This window comes from Nicotiana sylvestris, chromosome 4 (assembly GCF_000393655.2).
Source record: "Nicotiana sylvestris chromosome 4, ASM39365v2, whole genome shotgun sequence".
Classification (NCBI taxonomy): Eukaryota; Viridiplantae; Streptophyta; class Magnoliopsida; order Solanales; family Solanaceae; genus Nicotiana; species Nicotiana sylvestris.
Window position 1 is genome coordinate 13,928,167 of NC_091060.1, and position 17,463 is coordinate 13,945,629.

The following is a 17,463-nucleotide window of genomic DNA, read 5'->3' on the forward strand; positions in this document are numbered from 1 at the left end:
TTTTATTTTCAAATTCTTTTAATTAATTCCAAATAAAAATAAAAACCTAAATTAAAATCTCAAAACTAGATTATCTTACCAAATTAAATTAATTAACTCCAAATAATAATTACCACAACTAATTAAGTGCCCAAATTAAAAGAAAACTACCAAAATTCGAAATTAAACAATAATTAATGCAAAAATAAGTTATTTTTGTGATTTTTCCATTTTTGTAAAACATTAATTTACTAATTAATCTCAAAAAATGTAAAATTAATTCCTAAATGCAATGCGTGATATTTTTTGCCATTTTTCATGATTTAAATTAAATATGCACACAAAAATGTAAACAAACACGAAAATTGGGAAATTAATTCCTAAAAATCAAATAACAAAAGAAAAATCCTAATTTTGGGGATTCTATAGGAGTAATTCATGCAAGGAAAAAATCACGTGCTGACAGCTGCCCCTCTTTGCTCGGAGACACGAAGGGTTTTCGGGCAAAGACAAATGAGCAATTATGAGGGATTTTTGCCCGTTTGACACTTCATGAGAAGCATATTGAAAAGAGTCTGACCGAACCTTGCTTCAAAGGTTGCCTACATATCTTTGGCTATAAAGGAATCAGGTCAGTGTAGTTCTGAAAGTTTTGGTAGCCGGGACTACCAGGAAGCTGTGATTTCACTGCTGCTACTGCTTGCTGACCTCCTTATTACACCAAAAAGGAAAATCAAAAGTTAAGCTAGCTAGGCCTATCAACTACGAGTTACAAGATTCCTATCTATAAATCTTTTGAAACTTGATCTTGAGTCTTAGCTGATTTTGCTGTGAACCCCGATCCGAATCTTGATGCTTGCAAGCTGTAAGTGCTGGTTCACTGGATCAAGGCGGGACAGGCAAAGCTTGTGCCCTCAATCAAGTTTTGAGCAGTCCGCATCTTTGTTTGCCTCAGCACTTTGAATTCACTTCCTTTGGCTCTTTTCTCTTCTTTTCTTTATTTTGGATTGAGACTCATTCTTTTTGTCGTCTCGAACCCTGTGCTTCGAGGTCAAACCTGTTCAGACACCAAAACAACAAACGAAAGAAATTTTTCTGCCCAGTTTTCACTAGGAAAATTTCATGAGTTATTGTAACAAAACCTAAACTATTCCTCTTTTTTTATATATAAAATGAAATAAGGATTGCATCTATCCAGAAAGGAAAAGATCAGGGGATGGAGCCCTATATCTAAAATGTCAACCCAGGTATTGGAGCCCTAATGTTGGCAAAAAGGCGACTAGGGGATGGAGGCCCTGTGTCTAAAAAGTTCAACTCAGGGATTGGAGCCCTAATATTGGCAAAAGGCGACTAGGGAATGGAGGCCCTATGTCTAAAAGGCTAAACTCAGGGATTTGAGCCCTAATGTTGGCAAAAGGCAATTAGGGAATGGAGGCCCTATGTCTAAAAGGTTCAACTCAAGGATTGGAGCCCTAATGTTGGTAAAAAAGGCGACTAGGGAATGGAGGCCCTATGTCTAAAAGGCTCAACTCAGGGATTGGAGCCCTAATGTTGGCAAAAGACGACTAGGGAATGGAGACCCTATGTCTAAAAAGGCTCAACTCAGGGATTGGAGCCCTAATGTTGGCCAAAGGCGACTAGGGAATGGAGGCCCTATGTCTAAAAAGGCTCAACTCAGGGATTTGAGCCCTGATATTGGCAAAAGGTGATTAGGGAATGGAGGCCTTATGTCTAAAAAGGCTCAACTCACGGATTGGAGCCCTAATATTGGCAAAAGGCGACTAGGGAATGTAGGCTCTATGTCTAAAAAGGCTCAACTCAGGAATTGGAGCCATAATGTTGGCAAAAGGCGACTAGGGAATGGAGGCCCTATGTCTAAAAAGGCTCAACTCAGGGATTGAAAATGTTGGCAAAAATAGTAAAAGATTGAGGTTGGGAATCCGAAGCTATCATTTTTGTTTGAATTTTCTTCTTTTTTTTTTTTTTTCATTTTCCGTTTTTCATTTCATTTTATTTCAATAAAATGCAGGAAAGAATTTTGGAGAAAAACTTCCCTTTTGGGTTGATTGTTACTTCGAAGCTGTTTCTAGCTTTTGCGCAGCTTCTCCTTTGTCTGCACCTGATTTTGCATGGTTGCCCTGTGCTGCACCTGTTTCAATCTTTTCAAACAAAGAACAATTGTTAGTTTTGAAACGGTGGTTGGTCTTGTGGCCTTGATGGTTTTGATCACTCGATCTCGGCCCAACTTTTGGTGAAAACCTCTGTTGCTTGCTGGTTTTCTGAAGATTGATCTCTCTTCCAAACCGAGGGACTCAACTTTTAAGATTTCATGACGACTCGCCCGTGTGAGGCTTCGACCCTTTTGCTTTATTCCGCCTTTAGGACCTTTAACTTTGACTTTCTTTCCTTTTTTTCAATAACTTTGACTTCCTTTTCCTTTTCAATAATTGACTTGATGCACCCGCTGAGGCTGGGTACTTTTCTTTAGCTTTTGTTAGGCAGAGCCCTGTAAATCCAATCTTGCCACCTTTTCTTTGTATTAGTTTCGGAAACAGGGTTAGACCGAAAGGGATTCCAGGAAAAAGTAAACAAAAGGTAAGAAAAATGAATTTAGAGAGAAGTGTCCCTTTCGGGAAGGAGGGAAGGACTTATCTGGGGTGCATGCAGGCTTCAAATAGACATGACATGCTTCTTGGATTGGATGCCCGAGCCGCACAAACTTTCCAAGTTCCTATAAACTCATTGTGACCCATGCTTCGAAACCAGGGAATCTTGCCATGACTCTTTCATTGGTGGGAGGTGTGTTCTTTTCGACCGACGGCGCCCTTTGCGGGTTTTTGCCAATCGACCTCTCTCATTTCTCTTCTCATTGTCGCCTGATAATGCTTTTACAAGTTTTCACTAAGCGGGCTCTCTCATTTCCAATTTCTTTGCTCATCGCCGTCTTATGGTGCCCGTAGGTTTTCACCGATAAGACTCTCTCATTTTATTTCTCTCAGTTGGATTGTATCAGATCCAAACAACAATGCTTTCTAATCATGACGCCTTTGCCAATTGATCAGAAGGACTTGGACAAGGTTTGGGTAAAAAGAATCTGGATGGAATTACATCTTCGGAACCGTTCTGGTGGGCTTATCGCCGAACCACTATGTCATCTGCCCCAGTTTCACTTTTGGGGGAATTTGGCTTTTTGTTTTGGTGTGACTGAACCCCAAAGAGAGGCTGCCTACGTATCCTTTCGAAATCAAGTCGAACATAGTTCAAGGAAATATTTTGTTTTGTTGTTTTTGCGCTTTTTTTAAAACACTTCACGGTTCCCAAGAGGGTAATCAAAGAAAAACAACCGGCTCAAATGGGTTTGCAAAGGGTGGATAGTGTTTGGGTAGCGAGAATGAAAGCCTTTGTCATCCCAATCGGACAAGGTTGTCGCTGCAAAAAAGCTAAACATAATACTTTTTGACTGCATCCGCATTTACAACTGCTTCGGGATCATTCCTTTCGATATCGCCTAGATACAATGCCCCTTTTGGCAATATCTTTCTGATGATGTATGGGCCCTTCCAATTAGGAGCAAATTTTCCTTTCGCTTCCTGGTGATGGGGAAGGATACGCCTTAAAACAAGTTGCCCCACTTCGAAATTTCTAGGCCGCATTTTCTTGTTATAGGCATGGGCCATTCTTTGTTGGTACAACTGCCCGTGGCAGACCGTGGCCATTCTCTTTTCATCGATCAAGGTTAACTGTTCTAACTGGGTTTTCACCCACTCACTGTCTTTAATTTCAGCTTCGACAATGATCCGGAGAGAGGGGATTTCAACCTCTGCGGGTATTACGGCTTTAGTGCCATAAGCTAAAAGATACGGGGTGGCTCCAATTGACGTGCGCACAGTAGTGCGATATCCCAATAATGCAAACGGTAACTTTTCGTGCCACTACTTGGAACTTTGAATCATCTTTCTCAAAATCTTTTTGATGTTTTTGTTTGCTGCTTTGACAGCCCCATTGGCTTTGGGCCGATAAGGAGTAGAGTTCCGGTGCGTTATCTTGAATTGTTCACATATCTCTCCCATCAAATGACTATTCAAGTTTGCAGTATTGTCTGTGATAATAGTTGCAGGAATGCCAAAATGGTAGATAAGATTGGAGTGCACGAAATCTACCACAACTTTCTTGGTAACGGATTTGAGAGTGATGGCTTCAACCCATTTCATGAAGTAGTCAATGGCAACTAGTATGAATCTATGCCCATTTGAGGCTTTTAGCACGATTGGGCCAATGATGTCCATACCCCAATCAACAAATGGCCAAGGTGTTGACATGGGATGCAGTTCTGTGGGAGGTGCATGAATCAAATCACCGTGCACCTAATACTGATGACACTTCCGGACAAAGCTAAAACAATCCTTGTCCATGGTTATCCAGTAATAACCCGCTCGAAGGATTTTCTTTGCTAAAACATACCCGTTCATGTGGGGTCCGCATACTCCAGCGTGTACCTCATGCATGATCCTTCCAGCCTCTTCTGCGTCAACACATCTTAACAAGTTGAGGCCCGGAGTTCTTTTGTACAAGACATCGCCACTCAAAAAGAAACCACTTGTGTGCCGCCTAATGGTTCTCTTCCGGTCTCCACTGGCTTGCTCGGGGTATTCTTGAGTTTTCAAAAACCCTTTGATGTCATGATACCATGGTTGGGTATTTGGTGTTGTTTCAACCGTACTACAATAACCATGCCTTTCCCGGATCTAGATTTCCAAGGGGTCAATATGGGCATTGCTCGGGTATGGTAGCATTGAGGCTAAAATGGCAAGCACATCAGCTAGTTCATTGTGGCAACGAGAAATGTATCTGAACTCTATTGACTTGAATTGCTTACCAACTTCTTCCACATGTTGCCTATAAGGAATAAGCTTGACGTCTCGGGTTTCCATTCTCCTTGAGCTTGTCGGATAATCAAATCTGAGTCTCCCATGATTAACAGTTTTTCGACATCTTGGTCGATTGCCATGTTCATACCCATAATGCAAGCTTTGTACTCGACAGTGTTGTTTGTGCAGAAAAACTGAAGCCTAGTTGTGGCCGGGTAATGCTGACCGGTGGGCGAGATCAAGATTGCCCCAATTCCAACACCCTTTGCGTTTACGGCTCCATCAAAGAATATTTCCAAACGTCGATGTCTTCGGATATTGCCTCAACTGAGTTTACCTCTTCATTCGGGAAGTAAGTATTCAAAGGTTGGTATTCATCATTGACCGGATTTTCAACCAAGTGATCTGCTAACGCCTAGGCTTTCATTGTCGTGCGAGTGACATATACTATATCGAATTCCGTAAGCAGTATCTGCCACTTTGCTAGCCTCCTAGTGGGCATGGGCTTCTAGAATATGTATTTTAAATGATCCAACCTGGTTATGAGGTAAGTGGTATAGGCTTGCAAATAATGTCTCAACTTCTGAGCGACCCAAGTCAAAGCGCAGCAGGTCCTTTCCAACAGAGTGTACTTGGCCTCATAACTGGTGAATTTCTTGCTCAAATAGTAAATAGCCTGCTCTCTCTTTCCGGTCACATCGTGTTGCCCGAGGACACAACCGAAAGAATTTTCCAAGACTGTTAGGTACAAGAACAAAGGCCTCCTTGGCTCAGGTGGGACCAAGACTGACGAATTTGACAAATATTCCTTAATTTTATCAAAAGATTCTTGACATTCATCTGTCCACTTGACTGCCGCGTCTTTCTTCAGCAATTTGAATATGGGTTCACATGTGGACGTCAACTGGGCAATGAACCGACTAATGTAGTTCAATCTACCCAACAAACTCATAACATCCTTTTTGGTTTTCGGAGGAGGCAAATCTCGAATAGACTTTATCTTTATTGGGTCTAACTCGATGCCCCTCCAACTGATGATGAATCCCAAGAGTTTGCCGGATGGCACCCCAAATGCACATTTGGCCGGGTTCAGCTTCAAATCATATTTGCGTAGCCGCTCAAAAAACTTTCTCAAGTCCCGAGCATGGTTGTCCTGGGTTTTGGATTTGATGATTACATCGTCCACACACACCTCTATCTCTTGGTGCATCATATCGTGAAAAATGACTGTCATGGCCCTCATATAGGTTGCCCCGACATTCTTGAGACCAAATGGCATGACTCTATAACAGTATGTACCCCAAGGTGTGGTAAAAGTTGTCTTCTCTGCATCTTCTTCATCCATCAACACCTGGTGATATCCTGCGTAACAATCCACGAAGGACTGTATCTCATGCTTGGCGCAGTTATCAACAAGGATGTGGATGTTTAGCAAAGGGAAGTTATCTTTGGGACTTGCCTTGTTTAAATCTCTATAATACACACATACCCGGGGTCTTCCCGTCTTTCTTTAGCACTGAGACTACATTAGCTAACCATGTGGTGTACCGGACCACTCGGATCACCCCCGCTTTCAGCTGCTTCATGACCTCTTCTTTGATCTTGTCACTAATATCACTTTTAATCTTTCTTTGCTTTTGCTGGACTGGGAGACAGTCTAGGTAAGTAGGCAACTTATGAACTACCAAATCAACACTCAATCCTGGCGTGTCGTCATATGACCAAGCAAACACATCTTTGAACTCAAACGAGAGTTGGATTAAGGCGTCTCGAGTTTTTTCGTCTACGTGGATGCTTATCTTAATTTCCCTGATTTCTTCAGAACTACCCAAATTAACCGGTTTAGTGTCATTTAAGTTCGGCTTAGGTTTATTCTCAAATTGTTCTAATTCTCGATTTATTTCCCTAAAAGCCTCTTCTTTATCGTACTCCGGTTCTTGGTTCATTATTTCATAGTTAAACAATGTGTTCGGATCTGGGCATAAAGTCCGCAAGCATGTCATGTTATTTAAAGCCGCATTGTTAGAACTGAAAGAAGAAACAAAAGGGAAAAATAACAAAAATCATAAAGAATAAAGAAAGATGAATGATGAAATATTGATTTCACTTCTTGGAATTTGAAGATAAAAGGGTTTACATTGGAAAATTAAAAGACAATAAACTAAAGAAAACATCCGAGTTACACCCTGAAATAACTCGTGATGCAGAAAAGGTGGCAGGATAGGTCTACCGGGACTCCCGCCTGATTGGGAATAGCGTAGCCTTCCAATTTTGTAGCTTGGCGTCATGTCCCATATACAGCACCTCAGCGGTGCTTGAGCCCTCCCCTGGCTGGACCATGTGGGTTTCATATAGTATCTTCTTCATTGCCCCACAGATCTCTTCAATCTCTTCGGCCGTGAAGGCCTCATATTCTTCTTCCTCATGGTATTTTGGCTTGACAAATGTTCTATACAGATATGGCACCGGCTGAGGCAAGACCCAATTATCATTATTTCTATCATTTGCCCATTTTACATCAGCTGGAGTGGGTCAGAAGCCTATCCCAAAGAACTTTTCATTGGCGGTTAGGGTGACAGGTTCAATTATCCCTTGCAAGGATTTCCTGAGCACCTTCCTCGGTTTGAAGCCATGTCTGATCATTTCTTTGGCCACCATGATTGATGCATTAGAAATAAAGGGTTGGGGGCAAGGGTTTCCCTCTTCGTACTGGTCTACGACCACAATTTCAAAGGCCTGATAAACTATGTGCTCACTCCCCTCTCTTGTTTCAAGACATGGGACTGATGGGTCCCGATAAATTGATTGCTCGTCTTCCCCGTGGACCACAATCTCTTGATCTTCATGCTCAAATTTTACCATCTGATGAAGGGTAAAAGGTATAGCCCCCGCTGTATGAATCCATGGCCTCCCCAAAAGAAAATTGTAGGATGTGTCCATATCCAGAACTTGGAAGGTTACTTCAAAATCTACTGGGCCAATGGTCATAATCAGATCGATCTCTCCAATTGTGTCCCTTTTTATACCATCAAAAGCCCGTACACAGACATTGTTGGGTCGAATTCTTTCGGTCCCGATTTCCATGCACTGTAGAGTTGAGAGTGGGCAGATGTCTACCAAGAGCCTCCGTCCAACATAACCCTTTTTACGTAGTACCCTTCGCATTTGACTGTCAGGTGCAGGGCTTTATTATGTGCGGCCCCTTCTAGAGGCAAGTCATTTTTGATGAAGGAAATCTGGTTAATTGCGAAAAACCTTTCTGCCATCCTCTCCAACTGTTCTACAGAAGTCTCAATAGACACATATGCTTCGTTAAGGGTCTTGATCAATATCTTCTGATGTTCGGTGGAGTTTATCAGCAAAGCCAATAAAGAGACTTGTTCGGGAAATTTTTGAAGCCGGTCGATCACTTCACAATCCACCATTTTCATCTTTTGAAAGAAGGTCTCCGCTTCTTCGGCACTCACGGGCTTCTTAGATGGGAAGCGCTTTCTAGTGGAACTGTTCACCTATTCCAAATTGGCATACTTTTCAGCCGGGTTATTTTCTTGTACTTCTCCCGAGATTTCTTTGCCTTTGTGAGTTACCACTGATTTTTTGTAGTTCCAGGGCACAACGGTAGGATCCGTCATGGGCTTTTGCGGTGTGCGGCCAATAACCTTGGGCTCACTCAGCCTTGGTGGATTAATTGGCCCCCGCATCACATAAGCTCCCTTGGGCACATACATTTGGGCTGCCTTGTTCAGCTCGAATCTCCTAGGAGGACTCAAAGTCATTTGCTTTTCTTTGCGGCCCCGAGGGACATAGAGAACAACATCTTTGGGAGGCGTTGCCCCAGTCCCCACTTCAACTTTCTTCTATAATTTTGAAGGGGTGGTTTTGTTTTTTTTCTCCCCTTTATCTTGCTTCGGGGCATCTTTTGGTTTCTTTTCTACGTTAGCAATGGCAATGATGGCCTTCAACGTCGGGTCAAATTCCTTATCCTCACAAATCATTCCGATTATCGCCCCGTTGTTGTGGACTACCAGTGGGTTATTAGTCATATTGAGGACATTCTCATCTCTTAGCACTATCTTCCTTTGTTTTATCAAATTCTCTACTACTCTCTTCAGCGTCCAGCAATCATCAGTGTCGTGCCCTTCTGCCCCTGAGTGATAGGCGCATCGGGCGCCAACTCTATAAGAGGGTGATGTTGGGTTTTGCCTAGTTTGAGGAACCGGCTATAGCAGACCCATTTGGACAAGCTTTGGAAACAGACTGGAGTAGGATTCGTCGATTGGTGTAAAATTTGGCCTTCTAGGTGGTTCACGAGGGGGAAAATTGTTTTTTGGAGGACGGGGATTGTAGTGGTTTTGGTAAAGAGGCTGGTTTCTAGGAAATGGAGCTTGGTTACGGTTGGCTTGTTGTTGTGGCCGGACATAAGGTTGAGCATTCATGACTGTGTATGGATGAGGAGCATAGGCCATGTCTCGGTGGGGTAATAGTGTTGTGGGGTCCTTTATGGGAGAAGGGATCTGGGAGTACGGTGTTTTCTTGCACCCGACGCTACCATGGATGTTTCTTCCTTTTTTCTTGCCTTTCGCTATTCCTCCGGACCCACCCTGAATGGCTTGGGAAGTAGCTTTGATAGCGGATTGGCTTAGAATTCGACCCGTTTTCAACCCGTTTTAAACCATTTCGCCAATCTTGATGGCTTTAGCGAACAGTTTACCCATAGCAGACATCATATTTTGGAAGTAGTCGGCTTCCTGAGCTTGGAGGAAAACTATCACCATTTCGACCTCATCCATTGGAGGCTTTACCCTAGACGCCTGCTTACGCCATTTAACTACGTACTCCTGGAAGCTTTCCAAGGATTTCTTTTTCAAGTTTGTCAACGAGTTCCTATCTGGAGTAATATCAATGTTGTATTGGAACTGCCTGACGAAGTCTCTAGAAAGATCATCCCAGATGTGCCAGCGGGATATATCCTGGTCCATATACCACTCAGAGGTGATGCCAACTAGACTTTCTCCGAAATAGGCCATGAGTAGTTCTTCCTTTCCATCGGCCCCTCGCAATTGATTGTAATATTTCTTGAGATTAGAAATAGGATCACCGTGCCCATCGTACTTTACAAATTTTGGGGTTTTGAATCCCAATGGTAAGTGCACATGAAGGAACATACATAAATCTACATAGGACACACTTTTCTGCCCACTCAAGCCTTGTATGTTTTTGAGGCTTTGATCCATACTCCTCATCTTCTTTGCAATCTCTTCTTGCTCAGGAGTTTTAGTAGTCTTTTCTTGCCCCGCAGTGAACTCAAATTGAGGTGGCTGAGGATAAGTATAAGTGGGAAACTGAGGACGTTCTATCTGAAAGGTAGATGTTTGGAAGGTGAAAGCTGAGGGGTCAAAACTGGGCCTAGGTAGTGTAGGTTGTGCTGTGGCTGAGCATGGGGGAGTGGTGAAGATATTTGAAGCTGCACCGGACATGAACACCTGTGGGCGAACCTCAGAAAGTATTCCTACGAAATAAGCTGAGATAGTTGGATGTCCTAGTGGGGTATTTGGGTAACTGATTGGAACATTGGAAGTACCACCTGATCTAGGAAAAAGTTCAGCGAATCCCGGGATTGTGCTTGGTGGCTCTCTTCCATTTGCCCAAGCGTCCCACATTTCTATAACCCGAAGACGCATGATTCTGTTTTCTTCGGCAGCTGCCGATTCTGAGGTCGGGATGCCCGAGATTGGGCTATCATCCGTGATGGGAATTGTTGGCAGAGTCATTTCTAAAGACATTCCGATGCTCCCCTTCGATCTAGTGAAGTACGGGTGCGAAGCCAGGTTACCACAAAAACCAACCATCGTTCTATAAACACCCTGGACTGGAATAATAGCAGCAAATGGTTAGTTTGACACAAATAACAGATAGGTAATCACACGTTGGGGTGTGATGCACCTATACAGTTAAATGTGTTTTTACATGTTTTGCAATGGTTGCATGCTTCATCCCGGCTTTTACTTGTTCTTTCCCACTTTTCTTCTTTCCATTTCCACTCTCTTTTGCTCTTCTTCTTCTTATTTTTTATTATGCTCAAATCCTATGTAGATTGCCTACGTATCATGACCCCGCATGAATCAGACCAAACGTAGTTCTAGGGGCGATAAAATGTAAAACTAAATAACAAAATATTTTGGGATTTTCAAATTTTTCTCATAAAAGGGAAATACTCCGGATTACAACAATTCAAAACTAAAAGGAAAACAACAGACTCCAACAACAAGATGACAATACAAACTCAAGAACTGACTAATAGAATCGAAAATAAACTAACAGACTCCAACAGAAAAGAAAGATACAGACTCAAGTAAAAATCAAGAATACATTAATACTTCTGGTGCCCGCAGGACATCATTCGGTCTTGCCGCGGGCCTAAATGCGAGATCCCCTTGCAGTCGCTCCAAATCACTCATAACTTGGTGGCAAAAGTCATCACTGCAGCGAAAAAGGTGGTACGAGTAATGTCCTCGCACTCTTGGCATTTCATGGTAATGTAATCAGCGATAGTTCTAATCCTTTCTCTAATTCTGCCTTTTTTTTGAAGTAACCGCCCTATCTGCTGATTTCGGGCTTCTAACACTTGAGAGTCATGAAGGTGTTGATCTTGCAACTACTGCATTCCTTCCTCCATTTGAGCCATTAAATCATAACAGTATTCCCTATCAGCTTTGAAATCTTTAGCCTGCTTGGATGTCTCATTCTCGAGAGTGGTTACCTTTCTTCTTAGGCTAGTGATGGTCCCTTCATAGTTCCTCTTCATTTGGTGCACAACCCGTGCCCGCTCTTCTGCCTTATTTGTCCATTGTGCCCGGATTTTCGCTAGACTGGCTTCAGACTTTTCCAAGTCTTCTTGACACTCAAGGACTTTCTTTTTCAGACCGCTTATAAGTCTTTCATCAGCTCGGCTTCTTTCCGGGTTTCTAGCAACTATTTTCATCTTCCGGATCTGAGCTTTGAGGGCCTCATTTTCCTGAGTTAGTTTTTTCTTTTCTCCCTCGTCTGTGGCGGCTTGAACACCATTTTCAAACTGAAGCTCCATGACTCACCTTTCCAACTGGCTTATTTTGGCCCTGTACTCGTTTTCTTTGGTCAACCAGTCCCATTGCACCTGTGCCCCATCGCTGAACTGTTGGACATGGGGTCTCTTTGCGGGCCTTTCAGGAATCTGGAATCTTTTGCCGAACCAGACAATGTACTTAGGGTCCACTTCACCTCTAGCTAGATTTCGCACCATGGTCTTAGGTTCAAGAAATCTACATTCATTCCACACTTGGCGAATTTTCCCTTCTAGAAATGCGGCTTTTGGGCCCAATTCAATGACATATTTACTCAAATCTTCATCATTGGGGATGGTTTGAAATCTTCCTAATTGGCGCAAAACTCTGTATGGAGTATAAGGCTGGATGCTCCAGATGCCCATCAAGAGGAGATAATACACTTCAGCTGACATGTACACCGCTTCGGTGGCATGAAGCCATCCGAATGGCTACTCAATTTTATTGTCAGTCAAGGATCTCAAATGTGCAAGCCAAGCTTCATTACCCTCGGGGAATTCAATACCTGCCACTCGACTTTCAAATTCTTCAATGCAGCTCAAACCGGTCAAACCGTAATTCATATACCCAACCCGGTGGCAGAGATGTTCTTGCATCCATAATTGTAGTAATAGATTGCAACCTTGGAAGAACTTTCCTCCTTCCCGACAGATAGTCAAGGCTCAGTAGATTTCAGATAAGATTAGAGGAACCACAGTGTTGTTGGCTTTCTTGATTGCAACATCGATCATTCCCACGAGACCTATCTCTATATTACCATCTTTTCACGGACAAACTACAACACCCAAGAAGGCTACCATAAAAGCTAAACCCCGTCTTGCCTTCCATTTGTCTTTATTTCCGGCATGGGTTAGACCAGTGTTCTGCTCTTCAAAACCCCGGGGGTTACCATATCGATGATACAAGAACTGGAGCGTGCAATACCCTTCAGATAAATTTCCGTCCCGAATATCCCGACTAATACTTAGCAAATCCAGAAATCTGTGGGGAGATACCGGTCTTGGTGCCAATGGATATCGACTTCTAAAGTTTTTGTTAAGGCCCGCATAACCTGCAACTTCCTCCAATGTAGGTGTGAGCTCAAAGTCAGAGAAGCGGAACACATTGCGAGTCGGGTCCCAAAAAGGTATTAAAGCTTCAATTATGTCCAACCTTGGCTTGATGTTCAATAGTCCGACGAGGCCTCCTAGAACTCCTACCACTATTTCTCTACTGCCTTTTCCTAGATCATTCCACCACATATGGAGCTGTAAGGGGATCTCTTTAAGGACTGTGAAGGGTCCAATTTGATTTGTGCTCATCCTGCACATTTATTAAGGTGTTTTAGTCACTCATTTTGACCCAAAAGTGATACCATTTTTTTTTTCAAAATTTTACTTTGAAGATAAAACCCAGTTTTGCAGATACGATCTTTCAACACTTCGGGGAAGAAGATTTTAAGGTTGTGCCTGCTAACCGTACAAAAATGACCAAAAGGGGCTATTCTTGCAAAAACAGCCTTCCGACGCCTTTTTGAAGACATTCGGCTTATTTTAAGCAAGAACAACATCACCCTGCTTATTGTGACAAAAATAAAATTTTGTTGTTTTTGGGCTATTTTTGCAAAAAGGGAAGTTGGACCCGATGGGGGTTGCCTACGTATCCTACATCCGGTGAGAATCAAACTGGCGTAGTTTGGGCAGATTGGATGAAAATAAACCAATTATTTTTCAAACAGAAAATTTTTGTCAAAATTTCGGCAGAGTTTCAGCATATTTTTGGACACTGATTTTCAAAACAAATGATTATCTCTCCGAGCCCTCACATTGATTTTCTTTTTCCCAACTTTTATCCTATTATTCATAAGCCGGTCAACATGCAAATCCGAAGCAAATAAATGCACAAATAGCAAGTTGGATGCATCAGGATGGTCTTTCCATTTGGGGTACACCTGTCCTAGACAGACCCAACCCCTGTGTTGAGTCTCCTAAGTCAAATGCACGTGATGCAAACAAACGTTCCTACTAGGAATCCGGCATGAGGCTTTGTTATACTAGGTTTGAAACCTGGGTTTATTTTCTAGACCTAGCTTACCCGAGCGGATAATTCGAGCCGAGGGGGGGCAGCGTACCGGGAATACAGAAGCTTCACCGGCTTTGCAACTTGTCCGAACCTCGTTCTAAAATTGGATAAGATTTTAAACAGAAGAGAAGTCACACGAAGTGCACCCTTCTCCATGATTTAGAAAACTCAAAGAGAGGAAGGGTTTCGTAGCAGTTTATATACAGTTTACACAAAATCAAAGCGGTAAAAAGCGGCATTTAGCACATCAGGCTCAAACATGTAAAAAAAATCAGATAACAGATAAAGCCAATCATAACAGCTATTCTAAGCTCGAATTCTTGAACCCTGAACCAGAGATTCTGGGTTCGATCCCCAGCAGAGTCTCTAGAGCTGTCACACCTCCTTTTTACTGCCCGAAGGTAGCACAAGGGAGTTTTTCCACTTTAAGTGACATTATTTGAAATGAGATTATTATTCATTTTTTTTCAGAGTCGCCACTTGAGATGGTTTGTTTTCTGGTGTCCCAAGTCACCGGTTTATTTTAAATCCCAAATCGAGGAAAATTCGACTTTCCTTTTGAAGTCTGCGAACCAGAAATTCTAAGTAAGGAGTTCTATTAACCCGAGGGAAGATGTTAGGCACCTCAGATTCCGTGGTTCTAGCACGGTCTCTCAAACTATTATAATTGGCCTATTATCTGATTTTAATACATGTCTTAGCCTCTGGTACATTTTAACTTATTAAAACGCTTTTAATTATTTTTAAAGAAGATTTAACGTCGTATAAAATATGTCTTCGGATCGCGCCACATGAAATGCACCTGCAATACGAAACACATCTTATTCAACGTTGTGAGATTTATAGTTGGGTCACATGAAATGCATACCTGAGTTTAAGGAAGGTAATATTATTAAAAATACGTGCCTAAAGCAACTACGAGATTAATTTCGCGAGGGCCATGGAAATTGGCTAAATGACGCGCCTCAAATTCTAAGGATCAACACAAGATTAATTAAATGAGGGCCATGCAGTTGTCATTTTTGTTTGGCATGGCGCACTTTAATTCTAAATTAAAGAGACATTCAAACAAGGCTTCAGAGGGCCATAAGTTATATTCTAATGGATATGGCTTACCTCGTAATGTATCTAGTGAGAATTCAATTAATTAGAGGACAGAATTATCAACACTTTTAAGACTAAAATTTTGGATCAATTTAAAACTAAAAGACCAACAATCAGGGAGATGAGCAGGTGGAATTAAAGAACATTGGGCTCGGACTACTGGCCCTACTGCCAAAAAAACCGGCCTGCCCTAATAAAGGCCCAACACAAGCCCCAAACCGTAGAGAACGGACGACGACAGATACGAGACTCCAGATCGAGTCTCTATGCATGTAGAACATCAGGATTATTTGAATTAATGGCCCTGACCTCATTAACTAGGCCATCGCTAGGCCCAAGATCTCATGATTCAAATGATTCATTCCCAAATCAAATAATACAAACCAATCTGATGTTAATTATGGAACATGAAGTCAGATTAACAAACTTAAACTCTGATCTTAAATAATTAACACAATTTAACTAAGCTAAATTTTTAATTTTATCTTTCATGCATCCTTGAGTCAAATCTGCTACCAGAACAATCCAGTAGCCAAAAGAATGCACTGCTGGGCTCAAGAAACGAGCCTAAATAACAACAACAAGGCCATATTCCCTTGCAAATGACTTCAGAATTCAAAGCTCAATGAGCCCAAACACTGCAACGAACAAAACTGAGGATTCCAGACTCGACGTCGAGTCTATACTAAGGCAAAATAAACCTTTGCACTCAAACACAAATTGTTAAATCTCATCACTACCCAATGACTAATACACCAGGAAAACTTCGAATACTACCGAGGATACAGGCTTGACTTCAGACTTACGAATATTCATACTTAAACTAAACTTAAAAACACAACACGAGACTTTAAACTAACTAACTCTTTTTCAATATCAAAAAGTAACAAAGTCTAGAGAATTAATCAACACCCAAAACTCTTAAAGAGCACACATTCACTTGTATAACATACTAAGGGCATGATAACTAAGACAACATGTGTAATTCAAGACTTATTACAGAACATTTAAGGAGTAGGGGAAACATATGTAATGGAATTCAAAACAGCTTGCATTCAACCAGGCCTCAACTCGACATACATGTTCTTAGTCACTTGTTGACAATGGTTTGGGGAAATACCTGGAAAATACACAAAAGGAAAAATGTGAGGGCAACAAGCAGCCACAACAGTAGTGTAACAGGTCCAGCAACAGTAGAAACCAAAACAGTAAAACTCAACAGCAAGAAAAATCCCAGATTCTAACAAATATCCAGTGAAATCAACTCAACCAACAATGAAACAGTGACCTTGACCCAAAACTCAACCCCAGACTTTAAGAGAAGAACAAGTTCAAGCCATTTTACACACCCACTAAACCAAAGATTGCCTTAGCAAGTCGGAATTCCAAAAACTAGAAATGGAACTTAGTGGAACAGTGATTTTCTTCAAATTTCAGCCGTTATCTTTTCTGAGTTTCTTAGCCTTTTTTAATCTCTAAAAAATCTGAATTGAACCCCAAGTAACTATGCCTTTATAGGCAAATTACTAGGGCAGCCTTAAGAGTTTAGTTATTTCATTTTTAGTCCTTCTCAAATTTTCTTTTTTGCTACTTACTCCTTCATTTTCTGACCTGCTGATCAAGTTAGTCTGTTTTTGCAGTTTCTAGGCACCTTCCTAAGTGGTTACTGAGAGATTCCCTATGCCCTTTACCCAAAATACCCTCTTAGTGCCCTGTTTTTACCTTGAAACCCAGCCAGACTTCGAGTATGGGCTATGAATCCCCAACCAGGCTCAATGTTTCAATAAGTATGGGCTTAGACTCAAACCAAATAGAATTCCTTTAGAATGAGGTCTTAGACTGACCTTAGAGCCCAAATAACAAAGGTGAAACCCAAACAAATTGAGAAAACTTAAATACCAAATAAATCGACTAATTAATGATCATAAACATGCAGGGAACTAATTAAGCTAAGTTACCAAATCAAAAGTTCTAACAGGACAACTAATAAAACTAGGCAAATCAGAAAACAAATTAAAAGAGAGAACAAGAACATAGGTGACACATAGATAATTTTGAAAACAAAAAAAATGAACGGGACTTACCAGCTAAACTTGAAATCAAAACTGAGGCACTGATTCGATCCAAAATAGTGGCAAATGTTTGTTCTTAGTGAAGAACAAACGAGCGTCACTATTTTGTGTCAAAACCAACTTGAAACAAACGGAAAATTCCTAAAATGGCTTTCATGCATGATTCCGACTTTAGGCTCTTAGGGCTCGACTCTTCGATTTGATATTCGAGGAGTTTCAGAGATGTTCGAAGGAATCTAAGTGAGGATTTGGAACGTGGGAGAGAAGACAGTCCTAGGG

General features: G+C 41.7%; 1 protein-coding gene across 1 annotated transcript; it reads right to left on the minus strand.

Moving 5' to 3' along the window:
* Nucleotides 1–11,502: 11,502 nt before the first annotated feature.
* Nucleotides 11,503–11,931, minus strand: LOC138889269 (uncharacterized). Its single transcript, XM_070172552.1, has one exon. It carries the CDS (start codon nucleotides 11,929–11,931, stop codon nucleotides 11,503–11,505), a length of 429 nt encoding a protein of 142 aa, XP_070028653.1.
* Between the last annotated feature and the right edge of the window lie 5,532 nt (nucleotides 11,932–17,463).

Excerpts from the sequence above, each read along its gene's own strand:
- LOC138889269 (XM_070172552.1), bottom strand. The coding sequence starts at position 11,931 with ATGGAGCTTCAGTTTGAAAATGGTGTTCAAGCCGCCACAGACGAGGGA.